Source organism: Anopheles coustani, chromosome 3 (genome assembly GCF_943734705.1).
Source record: "Anopheles coustani chromosome 3, idAnoCousDA_361_x.2, whole genome shotgun sequence".
NCBI classification, from domain to species: domain Eukaryota; kingdom Metazoa; phylum Arthropoda; class Insecta; order Diptera; family Culicidae; genus Anopheles; species Anopheles coustani.
Genome location: NC_071288.1, coordinates 32,504,289 through 32,522,845, shown reverse-complemented (window position 1 = coordinate 32,522,845; position 18,557 = coordinate 32,504,289). Strand labels below are relative to the sequence as shown.

Genomic DNA, 18,557 nt, shown 5'->3' with positions numbered 1-18,557 from the left:
GTTGGCTTCTTAATCTCTCCTTAGTCTGTTCTAGTTATAGTTATAGTTCATTTTATGTTGCCTGTTTCGTGCTCATTTCATTCTCTCCGTCCCAGTTGGGGAAATACGGCTAATCTTAGAGTACCGAACAGGTGTACGAGGTAGTGGTGAAAGTTATTGCTTTGCTTAGCTTTCTCGATCGACGGCGGCTACTGTCGATCGCGGAATCTTATCTCGATCGGTGTCCGCGGTGCCAGTAAGAACTGGAACTGTGTGTCGAGCGGACTACGATACTCGATCTCGAAGTTTTGGAAAATCTGTATGGGGGTAAATAAGCATCAATTGGGGTTTTCATAGAAGTTTTTCACAATTCGAGTACAATATACCTTCGCTATCAGAAGCGTTAGCTCGATGTCGACGATCTTCTGCCCGGGACACATACGCCGACCAATACCGAATGGTAGGACGATTGGGGCGCCCGGTTCCTGCCGCTTGTAAACAACGTTGTCGTTTTCGTCACGCTGGTCAAGCCAGCGTTCGGGCAGGAACCGATCGGCCTGCTGGAAATTCTCCTCACTCTGGCAGGCAATTCGTGTATGGCACAGGACGAGGGTCTAATGAGGATGAGTTGCAAGAGACACTGGATGAAAAGATGTGTGGGGAAAAAGTGCACCAACCGTGAAACTTACGCCCGCCTTCAAATGGTATCCGGACAGCTGGAAGTCCTCCTCGAGGAAGCGCGCCAGGCAGGGTGTGGTGGGCGAAATGCGATACGACTCCTGTATGCACGCCTTGGTGAAGCTGGCCGCCACGAGATCCTCATTGGTGATGCTCTTCGTGCAGTGGGCAAACTCGTGCGCGATCGTCCGCTGGTGTTCCACCGATTGGCTTAGGTTGTGCAGCAGGAACGAGAGTGTGTTGGAAAGCTGTGGATCGGATCGGAAGAGGTACACTGTTGAGGATGGTTCACAGAGGGCACACGGGGTAGCTTCTCACGGACCGTTTCTATGGCACTGGTGATGAGGTCGATAATGCCGGATATCTTCTCCTTCGTATCCAGCCCTTGCGACTGCAGAATGCTGATAAAGATGTGCTTCACGTCATTGTCCGGGCAGTTGAGCTGCTCCTCCTCGAGTGCCTCGTACACAATCTCTGCGATCGTGCTAAAGTAGCGTAAAGGAGAGGGCATTAAGGATAAGACACTAAGTAAGCAAAGATCTCGCGAGAGGACACTCACTCATAGATGATCTCCTCGCAGCGGACAAAGTTATGGTAGAGGCGCGTCGGCACGTACTTCCACAGCTTGAACCCGTAGTAGCTCTGGCTGATGTAAACGAACGACTCCTTGACCGCTTCGGCCAATCGAATGAACTTTTCGTTGCGTCGATCCGTCGTGAGGTAACCCATACGACGTCCCAGCACCAGGCAGCAGATAACTGCAAAAGAAATTGAGGTGGGTTAGTGATCACACGTGGTCCGGATCGTTTTCTTCTGCATCAAAACTCACTCTCAAGCCCGACCGAGTTGGCGATGTCCTGGAAGTTATATATCGTGCCATCCTCCGCCCGTTGTCGACGCACGAGATCGACGAAGTCTTCGCAAATCTCGTTGACCGATGGAATGAAAGATTGTAGGATCCGCCTCGAGGTTATGCCGCTGGTCAACTTCAACCGTAGCTCGTGCCATTTTTCACCCTGACTGCAATTGCAGAAGAAACCGTTTGAAAATAAAACAATCCCGCTCGTGCTCCATTCGGAGATGTCGCTGCCGTTCTTACGCATTGATCAGATTGGTCACCCCGAACCGGTCGGGTCGGCTTCGTCGGTACAGCTCGATAATTTCCGTTGGCGGCCGGAACGGATAGCGGCTCGGGTACCTCAGCACCTTCTCCATGTCGGCACGATCGAACAGGTTCACGATCGGCACCGTGTCGACGTCCAGCACGATCTTGCCGTAGCGCCGGTGCAGGTCCAGAAATGCCTCGTGCACTTTCGAGTAGCGCTGGCGCCCGGTGAAGTAAAGCCATTTCGTCCCGATCAGTGGTAGCCGGCGTGGTCCCGGAATCTCCCAGATGGATTTAACCTGCGGCACGCGCTCACCATCGTTTTCTCCGTTTTCCGCCTCGCTCCGGGTGCAGGTGGTGGGCGAGGAACGTGGGCCGTCGGATTGCACACCCCCTCCACCGTCCCCGTTCAGATGCAGCAGATGCAACAGGAAGCTTCGGATCGATTCAATGATTTTCTTCGGCTTCGGATTGTACGACAGGAACATGAACAGCGTGACGAATGTGTAGAAAAGCACTATCGTGACCGACATCGTGCGATCGAACGGGCAGGAGGGTTCGTCTGGGAGGGGAAAATGAAAATGAAATGATTAAAATAGAGTGGAAAAATGGAAAAAATAGTTTTCATTCGTACAATACGTCAAGGAAACCCTGGAACGTCGTTAGCTTTCGTTTGGCGTACAGTTAAAGAAAATCTCAGCCAAGGTTAGGCTCAAAATAGATGCAAAATGAGCTGCTGTTTCCCGGCTCTCACGAGTCATGGCGTTTTAGTTGAAGGGTAGGAATAGTCTTATTTTAATCCTTCTTCTTTATGCAAATCCTACTATTATTTCATTTTTAATGAACCAGTCATCAATGATAAATGGTATACAAATAATTAAAGACATTTTTACCAACGAAACTGGTTAGGGGATTGCTATTTGAAACAATATACAAGTTGTCTCAGTCTGAGAAACCATACTCATTGCATTTTTTTCCATTTCGGTTAAATGCGTCGTAGATCGAACCAGACCTTCACTGATTATGGTCACCCCCTATCGGCTCGAAAGGGAAAGTAGATTGATAAGGCGTTTTATTGACTGATGGCAGCATTTATAGTCCCACGCGCTGCTATGATACCCTCAGATAAGTTTTTTTTTTGCTGATAAGCACAGCACAATCCAACCGGAACTGCACCTTCCCAGGGTCAAAACTTATACCTGAACCGTAAAGGCGTATCGGAAAAGCTTCTACAGTTAATTTTTATCGATCAGCGTTATCTATTTTGGTCCGTAGGTTTGTTGTGTTAGCGACGAAAAATTTGCACAATTTTTTAAATACAAATTTCCAATGCAATAGCCTTATTTGTGAGTCAGCAACCTATTCCACTTGCCAATTATTTTAATAATTACCAATGTATTTATTTTTAAATTCATTCGTATTTCTCTATAGATCGCCTGATCGTACACTCACATGTACCTTAAAAGACAAACAAAAACAAAGCTGGTTATTCAATTTGAAAGATTATTGTTTTGTTTTCGCTTTCAACAAAAGAATGCTTGGAAAAAACACGTAATCTATTACACGACCGCTTTCGTTGACGGCCGCTTTGGGTAATTGTTATTTGATAATCTCTCACCACTGCTCACACACTTCGGCTCACTTGCTCACTCGATCGCAGCTTCCACCTTTCCTTCACTTCTCCCATCCTTGCCTCGCTGCAACATCGAAGGATCACGCCTTTGCGTCCCGTTTCCCTATCGCACCGGTTCCCCAATCTTAAGCTGAAGCCAGTCCAAGCCGGCCGGTTCGCGTATCAACACTATGAAGCAATAAAAGCGTGTAAAGGGAGCAACAGCATCAACACAAAATAAAAGGGAAACAAAAACACGCCACCAAACAACAACAACAACAGCAACAGCACACCAGCGCGCCCGTGTGCCCGTTGAATCACGATCACGGTCACGGCCACGGTCACGCTCACTACCCGTCCGCTGCCCCTTCCGAAGCCGTTCCTTTCGGCGGGCAGCTGACGAGAGGGTCGAGCCCGCAGTGAGTTATGAAACCGCGCGTGAGCGTGTTGTGAGAGCGAGGTGGAGCCGTGAGGATTACTACGAGCCGGGCCTACCGGCTCCCCATGGACCGGATTTGATCGTGACCGCGAGAAGATAAAGAGAAGCGAAATCGCGACGATTTCTTTTATTCGAAGGATTATTTTTTCGATCGCTTTTCGTGAGGACACCGACAGCAAAAAACCTAAGCACACTCCTCGGTTTTATTCACGATCGCTTACCTTGGATCATCTTGGTCCCAACGCTCTGCGTCGTAGATAAAGATTCCCGTTTGATCCTGTTCGTTCCTGTTACGACACCAACGTTTTTGTTCGAGATCGCTAGGCAAGCCTTTGATCTATTTCACAATGCTTAATGAGTCTAGTTGTCTCTTGTATTGCACCTGTGTAACACCTGTGTACCGGGCACAAAAATCAATCGCACTTTCGTACAGCAGTTTCGCCCATTGCACGGGTTTGGAATGTGTCCCGTCCGCGCCGGACCATCTCACTCTAGTGGCAAGCCCCGCAAGGGTTTCGACACGGGCGGTGCGCTTACTGCCACCGCGGTGTTCCCGCTTATCAGCGCGACGTTGTTTGACGAACTAATTCGGGACCCGAAAAAAGATGCCCATACCAGCAGCAGCGGCACTGGCCGGCTCCCTGTATTGTGTGTGCGCGCCCGCGCGCCTAGCGGTTCGCGTACACACACGAGCGCCCGCGCCCAGCGTTGGTATCCCGCTGGAGCCTGTCACCGCTGACGCGCTCCATCTCGCGTCTCGCGCTGCCCCCGATCATTCGTGAATGTCAATTCAATCGAAAAGACAAACGGGAGGACAAACGCGCACCACCCGCATAGGCACGCACGATCACGCAAAAAAACATTGCCCCTCACCATCCTCCGCGTTTCCTCCTTGGATGGCTCCCTCGTTCCTTGCATTTGCCCTTTATGCCAGGCACAGTGGGGTAGGCGTGTGGGCATGGGTGAACATAGGAAGTTAAATTTTATTATAGTGCATTAGGTTGATAGTTTAATAGAATCCACTTAACTATCATCAATTGTTTCAACTTCTCTTTAGGAAATTAATTCAATGCACTTAGTAAATTTTAAATAAGATACAAAATTTATAAAAATTTGCTTCCGTTTTATTCTTCATTGATTAATATTTATCAAGTTTAGATTTTCCGCCTTTATTGTCTTATGAGCCTAGTGTTAAAGGTTTCTTTTGTTTGACGTTTGGTGTTCAACTTATGTTTGCATGTAACCGTGAGTAATGGTGCTACCATATTAATTTGGTAGTATTTTTTGTATTACTCCCTAAGGTGTGATGGATCCATTAGATGAAATCGTCTTGCGGAGGGCATACAAAATAAGAAGAAAAAAAAATTGTTCGCACATTTCTTGCGCGTGAGCTGACAAACGTAACCGCTATCGCAAAGCATACAGCTTCATTTGTTATCTGTCAGCTGACCGGTTCGACCACCAGCTTGCTTATCATCGTCCCAGCACACGCGCGACGGTGGTGAGAACGGTATGCACGTCAATCACGACAGCGAGCAGCGCGAGTGAGAATGAGAGCGTTTGCGCGAGCTCGCGGTTTTGCAAACACACACGTTCAACGTATCGCCCGGCGCGGATCGCAGATCACTATCGCTCTCATTCGGGTTGCGGGGCGCGAGTTTTTTCACTTTCAATGGCGATGCTGATGATTGTGCGGAAAGTGAGATCGGTTCTTATCAAACAGCTGCAGCTGATGGTGCAGGATTAGTCCCCGCGTACCGGCTTTGCAAAGGGGTTTGGGCTTCGTGCTGCTTAGTTTTACGGTCGAGATAAGGATGCAAATCAATAGAAAATATTAAAAGAAAATTGCCGATCCGTATGCAATGAGTACCAAAACTAAACACACCGAAACCAAGCTTCTATGAACTTTTCTCAATGAATCTATGGTGGTTGACGATAAAAACAATCTTCGAAGAAAACATTGGAAAAGATCATCCGATCACCGATTCGTACGAAACATGCCGCAAATAGACAGCTGTTTGTAAACAAACCCTTTTCAATTCAATATTTGTGAGCTACAAAATGTGCTTACTCCCTCCTACACCGCTGTATATGAAAGACGCTGTTCACGGAATTTGTGTTTAGACGGGGTGCCTCGAAAATAAAATCACATGATGGTACTTCACACACGCCAGAGAGATAAGAAAATACAACACTTTGGAGTACACAAGTAAAAAAAAAACACATTCCCTAGGAATAATAACAAACCGAGCAACAATGTTGTAGGTCGTTCCTTACCGAGAGAGTGAGGAGTGTGTTTCAGTGGAGAAAAAAAGTTTGAGGGGAAAAAAGAATTAAAGCACTTAGTATTAATTAATCTTTGATTTATTTTGCTCATTTCTCAGCCAAATTTATAAAAGTGTGTCATCACGAACAATGATGTGAAATTTAAATCGCACGAAAGCGACAAGATCTTCCCTTCCCGATTGTCGTATCCCCGTCTAAAAACCACAATATCCAAATAAATGAAAACTAGCAGCGTTTCTCGAACCGAACGAAAAAAAAACCACCAGTTCCAGCAACTCCTCAAGGGGCCCACCCGAAGAATATTGCGCTGCGCGTCGTTCTGCGGAGATTTCAATGTCAAAAGGGTAATGATCGAGATTTGGATGGTTTGGGGAGGTTTTTTTCTGCGTTACTCTTGGCAGTGCTCCCTTGGTTGCTACACTCTTGGGCTGGAGGAGGCGGGTAAGCCAGCTGAAGCAGTGCCAATACCACGGATGCCCATAATCCAAACGGGTGGTTGGCAAAGAACGTTTGAATTTGCCTTCCCGGTAGTAACAGGGCTGATCCGAGATCTTTGACGATGCTGCGACCGGTCGCGTTTCGAATCTGAGTGGACGATTTTTCGTAAGAAAGGGGTTTTAGTTTCGACCTCAGCATAGACATCTTATTCAGGCGGGGAAGGTTTCGCCAATCCCTACGGCATGCAAATGAAGAACCGAACGGTGCGACCAATCGGAGGGCAACATCGTCTGTCAATAAATGCCATAAGGAACGTTCGCATCGTTGTTTTTCTCCCGTATAGGTCGTACAGTTTAAAAAAGACGATCGCTAAAGCGAACCTTCCCAGCGAATTCATTCTTGCCGGGGGTTCGTCGCCTGCAAGATCATGTTTCACCGGCACGTTGAAGTCTTTCGTTTTTGAGAGATTTTATCTAACCAAAGCGTACGCAGCTCGGAACGAAAGCAGACGAAAGCTGGGATGAGTCGGTTTTATTAGGCAAATTCCATCGTTGTTGTGATGTTTCTGGTAATTGTGAAGAAAAAAACTTTATTGTGTAACATTGAGCAGTGCTAAAAGTAAGGCAATACTTCGTGCGTTTGTGCTCAAAGCCGGTCAAAAGGTTCAACAGAAATGTGATTAAATATTATTCGAAAACGCTAAATTTCTCAAAACTAAAATGTTTATTCGTACATGCGTGAAACTCTGCAATCGAAGTAGGTTTGCTCAAGAAACAAATCGAGTTCCTAAGAACACGGATCTTTCCTAGAGAAGTATCATTTGTATTTTTTTTTATTTTTCCTCTCTCAACCCATACCGTCCACCGACCAAAACGCACCTTCGAATTGTATCGGATCCTAATTAAAAGGCACAAATACACACAATCAAGCACGGATTGGAAGGAAACTGGTTTTCCTGTCCGTTCGGATCCTGCCGCACGCCGCCGTAACGTCTAATTAAAAGGCTCCCTGTATTAGCTTTCCTTGATTGCTTCCCTCGGCAGCTCAGGTGCCTGTGGCTATAATGGGCACTCCTTCGAGTTAAGGGAATTGGAAAAAAGGAGACTGATGAAATAAACTAAAATCCCCCCGCATCACAACGCACCGAGCGACGAAGAGCGAGCGATGAGTTTGGTTGCCGTCCAGTTCCGAACTTGACCTTCTCCTCAAAATAAAACCGGAATGGAAAGAGGACGAGATAAAGTGAGGCTGAACAGGAGGCAGCTTTAGGCACAGAAAGAACATGAAGACACCCGGCACAGCACCAGCCCCGAGTGCTCCTAGAAAGGAGGAAGGTGCTCCCAAATGGACGCGGAAGTGTTTCAATGGTACCGTTCCATCCATTTGGTGGTTTAGCGTTTGCCCAAACTTCTACCTCCAGGAGAAGATTGAGTCCTGGTACGAGACAAGAATGCGCAAAAGAATGGGATTTAAATGGACCATTCCGAAGCAGTAACTGGTAGCGTGGGCCCATAATAAAACGTGCTCCAACGATTTTCCTCACACCTCGGCAAAACGTCGACCGATTGGGCTGCGTTACAAACGTTTGACGGAACAGCTGATGGATTTCGTTGGCCCATCAAGCCGGCCACCTAGCCAGGGTGAATGTTGATTCGTTCGAGCCCAAAGTCGGTCAGCTCCGAGTGGTAATTTGGGTTTGCTTCCCCGCGAGCGACGGAAGCGAAACTCTCGTTTTCGACGACGGGTCGGACTGGCAGGCCGGAGACTCCGTACTACCGGACGAGATCGAAAGTCTCACCGTGCCCGGACGAATCCCGTCGAGCCATGGAACTCTCACCCAAAACCGGTGCTGGCCGTCTGACGCTGGAGCCTTCCTGTTCGATCCACCCTCCCCCACCACCCTTAGGGCTCCGGATTTTCATTTCAAGCAGTAGATTGACCGATTTTTCGATTCCCTCCACTGCCCCCGCACGCACACACGCACCCCGTCCCGCTGTTGATCCCCGCGGAAGGGAAAGGAGGGCACCAAAACTGTGTCAAAAACGAGACGGGCACGGGCAGAATGGGCGGAATGGGCACGATCGTCTGTAGTTTTCATTTCATTTCTGGTTTGCTTGATTTTTTTTGTTTTTTCGGTGCGTAGGATTTCGTTTCGCAAAACACGTGCAGCGGAGAAACGGTAGAGCAAGAGAGTGAGAGGCAATATTTATGTGTTTTTTTTCTTTCCTTCGATCAACCAAGACTGGTTTTTCGTGCAGACAGTGTGTGCACGTCGGCTTAGAAAAGATGTCGCGGAAGCTAAGCCACCGAACGAAGCGAGTCCGTTAATCCCGGGGCTTGGATGCGGAAATATTGGCAAGTGGAAACTGGTATGTGCTGGGAAGATTACTATGTGGTACTTTGTTTGCGGCGAGTAATGTGACGCTCTATTTAAGATCGATATTTTTCAGAAGCTTTAATTTGTGAAAAATAATGGTACAATAGTTGTATGTACCCCAAACTGAAATGTCTTACGTTGAGAATAAAACACAAATGAAATAAAAAACTATAACACTATAAAAAATAGAAAAATGCTAAACAAAATAAAAATTTAAGCAAACGATCAAAAGAACACAAATTTCAAACATCAATAAGATAAACATGTCGATGTATCTGCCATGTACTGTTCAATACCGATCGAATTGATTCGGCCGAAAAACTCTGTTCGTCCAATTTTATTGCCTATATTTGCATTTTAAATGAGAGTTGTTTTACGGCTTGAAGAAAATTTTAGAATTTTTTCACGCTCCACCTAGGCTTTAAGCCCCGAGCAGCCACCAACTTTTACGACGCCACGAGCTTCAAATCCGGTTTAACGCATGCGCAGGAGAAAGGTGATGCATCTAAAGTGATCCCTCACCGATGCGCCCGGCTTTGGAGAGGAAAACGGGGGTCCTACGAATGGAACCGAGCTTGTAACCCCCTGCTCCGCCACTCTCCCTCCAGGGTACGACATAACGTAACGGAAACGCCATCGTTAGATTTAGTTGTTTTTTTTCCTTCCAACCGCAACAAGACAAGATTTAAAGCACGCCTGCGAAAGCTCGGCGAACGTTAGAAATTTCCCTTTCACATAAACCCCCCCTATGTGCGCCGCCGGAGGGCGCGCGAGGGGAAAGGGCAAGCGCTGAACGTGCTTTAATGCGGGTTTTCCTTTCATCGCGCGTTGCATCCGTTCCTCGGGTTCGGCCGTTCCGAGGTTGCGTCGAAGGTTTTGCGCCGGAGTTTTCCAGCGCGAGAGTAGCCAGTACGCGGTGGATGAAACGGGAGCTAGGGGAAGGCAAAACCACGGCCCGAAGAGGATGGGGCAAATGGAAACGCATCAAGAAGCCGGCGGGTTCGGGTTTCGTGTTTGAGAGAAACAAGTTTTACCTTCGCCCGCCGCCAGCAAACCCATCGTCCTGCGGCTTCTTGCACTTGATGATTGACCACCGCGAGCCATTATCAAACTGACTGGCTCGCGAACCGGGCTCCCAGCGGGCTCATGTGCTACACCAGTGGCCCGGAGTGCAGGCATAATCGATTGGAGATCGGTCAGGCCGCCAGAGAAAGCCTACCTTGCGGCATGCCTGCCTATGGTTGGCGCGGTCGGTCGGTTTTCGGTTCGAAGGGAAAACTGTGCGTAGTTTTCACTATCATTTATCGCAGCCATCAATTACTGGGCATCGGCCATTCATTGATTCGAGCCTCGTGCCCCCTCTCCCTCCCCGCCCCACCTCGCCAGCCACAGTGACAAATGACATCGGTGCGCTTTCTCGTGGGCAGCGTTGGCTCGTGCAGCGCCGGAAACCCACCCGGCCGGGGATTGATTGGGACGTTTTAACAACACTTCGAGGCATGTCACCGTGGAATGCACCAGCGCCAGAAACGACCGACCGAAACCCCGCTCGCGATCCCTCCCGCCCTCACAGAGGGGGCGCACAGGTTTTCCGCGTTTTTCCCATAAAAGAGCGAAGGAAAAATGCCACACCGTAAACGGAGACAGCGGGCCCGTTTTTGTGGCGGATCGTTGTTGCGGTTACATCACAGCCACACAAGGTGTTTTTGTTTTGCTTATTTCCCATCGAACTGTCCACTTGTTTGAGCAGCCTTGAAGGAACGTTTGATTTGTGCATTCAATTGAAATTGGATAATTGGATGTTTACTTGTTTAGAATTTCTTTCGAAACAGTAAATAAAATAGATTTCAACTGGGTTATAATAGTGTTGATTAATGATTAATGATAGACGCAGCAAAGAGAAGTTTTAACATTATTTTGAAAACTTAAAACATACTATCGGGGGTTTCTTTGAAGCAAATACATTTTTTATTAAATTTTCAAATCAAATATGTTATCCCATGTACTACAATTGGTATTTTACTCATTTGTCTCATCTTTTTGGAACGTTTTGTACTCTTTCCCAATAATAGTAATGTCAGTTCTAACAACAATTATTTGCCGACTCTTTTTGTGATTTAAACAGTCGGTAAAGTGCTGTTTGCCAATACACATCCAATAGGAGGAAAATACCTGCTAATTGGATGAAGCCAAGTATGGAGAATACAGTGGATCTTTGAACGTTCCCCAGTTGAAGATTTGTTTATTTAAGTTAAGGTATTTTAATGTAAGTAGCTTCTATTTTCTGCGCATTGAATATTTGAAAATTACCTCTAGAAAAACATTTAGTAATACTAAAAAAACTACATTTCCAAAACATTCAAGTAACATTTTGTGATTTAACTGCTGTATTGATTACATGTTTAAACAAACGTGTAAAAGTATGAAAAGTAAAATAGTGGTGAAAAATCGGCAAAGAAACAAACATTACACGCTTCTCTTCGTTGGCGGAAGAACGGTTTCTAAATAGAAACAAAATAAGAGAATACAATCTTCCCGAACCGGTTTCATCACTTGCGTGCAAAACCTCCCTGGTCCGCTGTTGGATGATGATTTGATGCTTTTCATCGCAGCGCAAATAAATAGTTGCGCAGCATAATAGCTCTCCACGCTGCACCGTATCCTAGAGACCTTCGGGAGTGCGGCAAAAACAGCCCACAATTGCTGCCCGAGGAAGCAGGCCCGGTGTCTTCTTCGGCGGAAGATAAACAAACAACGGAAGGTCGTTCAAGGATAAACAACGCGTCCAACTTTGCTTCCCATCCAGCCAGCTTCTAGGTTGTGGTCGTCGTCGTCGTCGTCCTCGTCGGTTGGCGAAGACAATTGTTGCTTATTACTATCATCATCGTCATCATTATGTTTCATTACCCGCGCGAACCGTATGGTGCACGTTCCCGCCGAGGTTTGTATTCTGCAGCCCGGTGAAATTACCAGCACTTGCATGGTGCTATTTTTCCTTTCTGTTTTCCGACCCACCCGGGATAATTCCCAAGCCAGGGTCCAGGTTGTGAGCGGAGTGCAAACCTTGTCCACCCGAAGCCATTTCTATCGTCCTTCGACGGAAATCGATGGGGCATTTGTTGCCGGGAGGATCTGATCTCAACACGGGCTCAAAAACATCTTCAATCCGGTATTAAACGAATGAAAACTCAACCCGTTTACCCGGTCGAAGTCCAATGGGCTAAATTTTCGGGAACGATGAGTTAATTGCAATGAATTGGCAAAATATGTTTCCTCACTCGTAAGAACGGAAGTAGGTTGTTGTATGCTTTTTTTCCGCGTAAACGAAAGAGCGGAAGCTACTGTTAAGCCATTGTTGAATTTGCACATTTTCGCGATCGTAGATTACAGCACGTTGTTTTGGCTGCGGCTGCCCGATCGGAAGTCGTACGAATAACAACAGCGACGGCGATGTCGTAAAGTGTGACGTCGATGCTGGAATTCGATGCCCGTGACGTAGGAAATGGTCTACGCAGCAGGAATCGACTAGAAATTGGGGCGTCGGCATGTTGCTTAACATTGGCATTTCTAGCAGCCAAAGCCCATTAAATGTGTCAAGTTACAAGTTTGCAACAAACATATGATAGAATTGCTTTTTCTTTCAACCATCGATGATCGATTTAGTCGCTAACAGAGTGTGATCGTTTTTCTTCGTTTATTTGCTTGGAGTATTTACATACAACTGGCATAAAGATAAATTCTAGCCACAACCAAGGCATGCAACTTGAGCTAAGACAGTCGCGTCCTTCTCCCAATTGGAATTTGGAACGTTTAAACGACATTTGATGAGTTCGCAATTCTTTGGACAACTTCCACCCGGGTGGGCAAAAACAGAAGTTGATGATCGGGTTAAAAATAAGTCATTCCAGAAAATCCGGGACCTTGGTCACACAAATCGCTGCAAATGGTTGGATCGATATTTAATTGAGTTTTTTCACTGTAGATCAAAAACAAGCAAAAATAAAAAATAAGTTTCGGCGTTATTTTCAGCATTTCTGCAGAAAACTTACTCCTGGAGTCAAGTATCACAACAAACCAACGTCATATGAAACTGAAATGAAACTCCACATGGTTGCAACCGAAGACGAAACGTAGCTCATTGGCAATTGAGCCGTGCAATTCTGGGTGGGCCCGAAAATAAAAGAATATAATTGTAATTGGAATTGTAAAAATATCCGAAGTCGAACTGACGCCAATCAAATATCGACTCTCGATCCACCGATGGACACCTCCTCTCTGCCAAATGGCAAATGGGTTTGTTGACCAATTTCTATGCTGGCCAAGGGTAGCGACCACCACCACCACCATCACCACCCTTTTGAGCACGCAAATCCAACCGGATAAACGTCTCGCACGGAAAGAGCCAAAAGAAAACAAAACACAAGTAATACCGAGACGCCGGGCGAGAAGGTCGCCTTGAGCACTAGAAGACAACTTAATCACCCTCCTGCCCCACCCTCCTTCGTCATCCGGTAGGTATTGACTACCCTCTTCTTCTTGGCACAGAAGTAGTTGGTATTGAATCTAAAATTCTAATTGCACTTCGGCCAACGGTAATCATAACTGCAGGTGGAACGGGACGGTGGCTAATGGCTGGGGCGTGGTGGTACACTGGCGAGCCGATGGCCAAAAACCGGTCTGAACGCATCGGAGCGTTTAGGTACGCCAAAGTGCGCTCCTTCGTTCAGTCTGCAGTTTGATAAATCGTGCAACAAAGTGCAGTATGTTCGGCAACGGAAGCTGTAAAGATTTACTTTTCTGTTTAAAACAAGTTTTAGATTGTTTCAAGCCTTACCAAAAATTAATGAAAACTGATGATGGACAACGCATAAAACTTAGTTGACAAGCAAACTATCAACCTCGATAAGACCGGACTCCCGATAGCTACGGATACGCTCCGAAGATGACAGTTTTGCTTTCCAATGTCCGTTTCAGCCCCTCGATTCTTGCGCCCTTACCCTCGGACCAGGTGTTTAATTAAAGTGGAGCCAATCAAGGCGGTAGTTCTAGGCGACTTCCTTGGCCTGCTCGGTTAGTATTCTTCCTTCGTTTCTGTTTTGTTTTGCGTTGTAGTTTCGCTCCTTCACCACCCGGCGGGCAGTGCCGGTGCGCTGCCAAAAGCGGCAACGGCAGATAATGACAACGAAGACGCGCTTGGACACGCGCCCAGCATATGAGAGGGAAGAAAACGAAAGCTATCAAGAGCATAGGGCTGGCAGGCGAGAAAGGATGCTAGAGTGACCGCGGAGCGCCATTCCGGCGACAGGATATGGCGCAGTACACCAGGCCACTGACCGCCGACAGCATTCCCAGTGAACCCAATGTCACGCTCTGTGGCTGGAGGCGGTCAATTAAGCCCAGCCGAGGGCGATAATAATAGCACCGTTCGGGATGAATGAGGGAACTCCGATATCTAGAACCCGGACGGGGAAGGCGACGGGATTCTAACGTTCCCAAGAAGCTCGTAGTGACGTGAGGGATAGATACTTGCTCCCCATCCAGACTGTAGACGCCATCCCGGACAGTGCACTCTCTCGCGTGGATGGACTACGCCAGAACTCACTGTTGGATAGGTTCTCAGAGTAGGCACATCCAATTGCATTCCTGGTGGACCGTTAAATGCCGTGCTTAGTGGTCTTTTAAGGGCTCTCCACTACGTCCTAGGCTTAGTCTCTTCCCTAACGGCCCTAGTTGCATGATGAGGTGCTGATTGGGCAGTTATAAATGTGCACTGATTAAACCTGCTGTTTATGATACGTTCATCTTCATTTGGATACCGCTATTCGGTGGGTTCTAAATGTGATGCATTAGCTAACGATCTGGTCTAGATGTTCGTAACTGGGAAAAGGGCACAGACTATAAAGACATCTTCATTGCTCGGTGATTGTAAGCATAATAACGAAAGGATCTCTGAACTCCTTAGCTATATCGATCACCTAAGTGGTACAGCGTCACACGATCCTCCTTACGATCCAACTAAACAATTCTCAACAGATGGCACGGCAAGTACCAGAATTGGATTAACGGCAATATCCATAAATGCTTTCTTGGAAGAAATCGAAAGTTCAAGCAGTTGTTGATGAGGGATAGCTAACGAACTCACTAATCATTTCATTATCGTGTCCTCTTAAATCTGATTCCGAGCCAGTGCAATCACTGCAACCAGTGATGCTGCGACTGCCATGATATCACCACCAGCATCCCTACCACCCAAACAGCTCTCCCGAGCTCTTCGGATGCTGACCCAAGACGCACGTTCCGTTAGCAGTGACACTGAAACGTTCGAACGGTGTCGTCGGCTGTCGGCAAGAAACGATGTTAGTAAGCCGCCAACATAGCCGCCCTCCCTGCGCGCGCTAGTTGGCGCACAAAATGGTTTGACAGTGGCCATTGAGGTTCAATGGGTCCCGACATAAACCCACTTTTCAATTGGGGTCCCACCCGTTCATCAGTGCCCGTTGTTGGGACGATAAATTGGCAGACGTAGGTTGCAGTTTCAATTCCAGCTGGACTCATTTCGCAGCGTCTCAACGAACAAACTGGCCAATGGTGGTTCCCACCGCTCGCCTGCCCCACCGTGTGCCATCATGATGTCACCGTGATTTATCTTAATGTAACGAAATGCAACCAACTCCTTACCAGCGGGAAGGGAGGGTTGGAAAAGGGCCCGGCGAGTGGATGGTGTATGCAGCCCCAAAGCGTGTCATTTTATCCGCGGTCAACTGTCAACCGCTGTCGGAGCGACTGACATACTTTCACTTTCCTTTCGGGCGGTTTGCGGTAAACCGGAGGAAATCAGAGACAGCCGCAGTGCATCGACTGGAACTCTCTCGTAAGAAGGTAGCGCAAGTGGAAGGCGAGTGGGAGAATGGACCGTATGCATTTTTCTACCAATTGATGCTTTTTCTGGAGCAGGCGACCCTTAGGACCCTCGGATACGTCTGGCAGACTCCGATTACTCCCCGACACAAATCTATCCGAGTCAATCGAATCCAATTGGTGTCAAGAGCTACGGTACCATAGCCATACGCTGGGACGGTATGGGTGAAAGTGATTTGGGTGAATTGGGAGGCATCGCCGGGACCGGGTGGAACTTCCAGACACCGGCCTCGAAGGGAGCGACCGACCTCCAGTGACCTCCAAAGACGCGGAAGTTTCCGTTCAATTAGACGATACCCATTGGCAACCCGACAACACTACCAGGAGCTTGTCAATTGGATCGAGCTAGACGTTCCTGCGGGAGTTACGCTGCCATCCTTCTGGTCGGCTCTAAGTAGTACAAATACTTCACCCTACCACGCTCTTTCCCTGAATGATCCAATTAAGCTAGCTCTCATAGGATTCTTGTTGGACACTGACCTCTGTGCCTGTGCCATTCCCGGTTCGCTGCGGCGCTGGATGATTGGGCTGGATCAATGATGTCAATTGACGCCAATCTTCCGGGACTCCTGGGCTCTGGGACGCGCGTGTGTTCAAAGATATCCATCAGGACCATTTGGTAGCCTTTATTGCCGTCAATTGACTGAGAGCAGTGTGGTCTATTTTTTTTTGCATTCGGTTGTCGTTGGAGCAAACTGTTTTGGAGATCATCTTAACGAGACACAGGGGTAAAATGTAGTCATAGGGTCTTTTTTCAAAATCAAAAGCAGACTTTGAGGTTATCATAAACATTATTACTAAAATAATATTTTGCAGACTAAAGTAATTTCAGCCAAGGATTTTTCCTAAAGAGTCGTATGAGTCAAACTGAGTTTCACCGAAAATTTCCACAAACTCGCCTTGACAAAAGTTCATTAAACTTCTTCTCGTGACATTAGCTCGCAACCAGTTGCGCATTCCGCAGCGTTCAGATAAAGTTCTTCTTCCGGACTGCGACTCCCACTCCTAATACACCGGGATTTCCTGGTGACAAATGGATCCGGGAGGTTCTGGCTTTCATCCAACCACACGCAAAGAATCAAGGCTTGCATTAGCTAGGTAGATTTTTGTTATGTCTTTTCCTCTCCACAGCAAGATGGCAATGGTCGCTCACACCATGGCTTCTGCCATCGACCATCGGCATGACGCCAAAGGGTCATTTGCCTTGCCAAAGTATCGCCAGAACGTGAAGTCGCTACTTGGGCGCAACGACCTCTTCCTGGGCTGGAGATGGGTTGGTTCTTGTGGCATCATCGAAAACATCCAATCACGCCTCTGAATTCGTCATCCAGTTACTTCTCCCTTTGAATTTTGAAAAAACAAAAACCACACACACACACACACACACACACACACACACACACTCCTCAAATCCATCCAAATCCGTGTTGATTCGGGCCTAAGACCACAAACCTGCCGGGAAGCGTCAAAACAAAACGCCAGAGCTCGGAGGAAATCTACCAAGTCCACCTAAAACAATCGTTGGTGGTGGTGGTGGGAAGCGAAACGCCAAAAACGGGTGGACAACATCAACAACTTCATCGCACCCTTTCACTTCGGCCTCCCCCATCCAACCGGAAACCCCAAGACGCTTGCACGCCAGCAGAGTACGGTTTTGTTTTTGTTTTTGCGCGTTACCTCACGTTTCTGTTCACAGGGATTTCGGGTGTTTGGCCGTTCTGTTATCTTCGCTTCGATTTTCGGAACCGCGCCGTTTGTTCACCCGCACTGACCTACCCCACGTGGGACCGGGCGGGGTGAATGAGCCACCGAAACCGGACTGCAACCCTCGTGGCGTTGTTGGAGGGTTTTCCTCGGGAACCTCCGCCGAAAGCTGTCCCCCCCCTTTTCTGACTCCAAAATTTTGCGCGAAGTTCTTTCCACGGCGGTTCTGGAGCTTTCGTCATGCCGGGAGAGATGTGGCAAGATACGAGAAAGTAAGATAGAGAAAGAGAGAGAGAGAGATAGAGGGAGAGAGAGATGGCGAGATGATCAGAGAGACACACTGAGAGTGAGAGACGCGAGTGGGTTTCGAAGAAGATCTCGTGTCGGCCATTGAACTTCAAAAGTTCTTTGACTTTGACTTTTGGTGGGGCCGAAGAGAGGGAGGGAGGCAGTGGTGTGCAGGGGGTGGTGGGTCAGGGTAGGGCCGTGCCATTATGGCCATCAACCCCGGATCGAGTGTCCCTCCTTCGCCGCACATCGTCCGCATCGGCCTATCGGCGCATAGCATCTCCGTTTTTCGGACCTTATATTTCCACCCGGTGCGACCACCCCAACCCTGGCCGGGAATCCCGGGTCCCTTGGGGTCCAGCGGTTGTGTTGTTGTTTTGCTTTCCTTCGGCGGCAAGCTAGCGGTAAATTTTTGGTTTTGCAAAAAGCAGCGAAAAACACCGAATCGGACTCGACACAAAAATTTCGCAACAAATTATAACTGCAGTCCGTTCTGGGAATTGGGAAGATAAGATAAAATAAATCATAATTCTGTGCGGTGCGCCGGGCGACCGGAAATGGCCGAAATCGTGGCAAATGTTTGGTCTTCCTCTTCGTTGGACGATGAAGCCCGCGGGAAATTTGTGGCAAATTAAGGAAATCCGCCATAGGTTTGTTTCCTGCCAGAAAGGTTCTAATGGATGGTAAGAGATTGTCAAAAAAATAAATGAGCTAAATAACTCCATATAATCAA

The 18,557-nt window shown here is 47.6% G+C and overlaps 1 protein-coding gene across 1 annotated transcript; it reads right to left on the bottom strand.

The window, feature by feature from the left end:
- Window positions 1–188: 188 nt before the first annotated feature.
- LOC131261019 (ecdysone 20-monooxygenase) lies at window positions 189–2,301 on the bottom strand. The gene is made up of 7 exons (XM_058262897.1): window positions 1,757–2,301; window positions 1,487–1,677; window positions 1,217–1,415; window positions 980–1,142; window positions 669–905; window positions 366–593; window positions 189–296 (listed from the first exon to the last, which is right to left on the bottom strand). Exons 1-7 carry the CDS (start codon window positions 2,293–2,295, stop codon window positions 189–191), a joined length of 1,665 nt encoding a protein of 554 aa, XP_058118880.1. The 5' UTR covers window positions 2,296–2,301.
- Between the last annotated feature and the right edge of the window lie 16,256 nt (window positions 2,302–18,557).

Bases quoted from the DNA above. Each gene is read 5' to 3' on its own strand.
- LOC131261019 (XM_058262897.1), bottom strand. From the start codon at position 2,295: ATGTCGGTCACGATAGTGCTTTTCTACACATTCGTCACGCTGTTCATG. The intron at 1,143-1,216 runs GTGAGTGTCCTC...ACGCTACTTTAG, and splicing joins TGCGAGGAGATCATCTATGA to CACGATCGCAGAGATTGTGT. The intron at 297-365 runs GTATATTGTACT...ACCCCCATACAG, and splicing joins TAACGCTTCTGATAGCGAAG to ATTTTCCAAAACTTCGAGAT.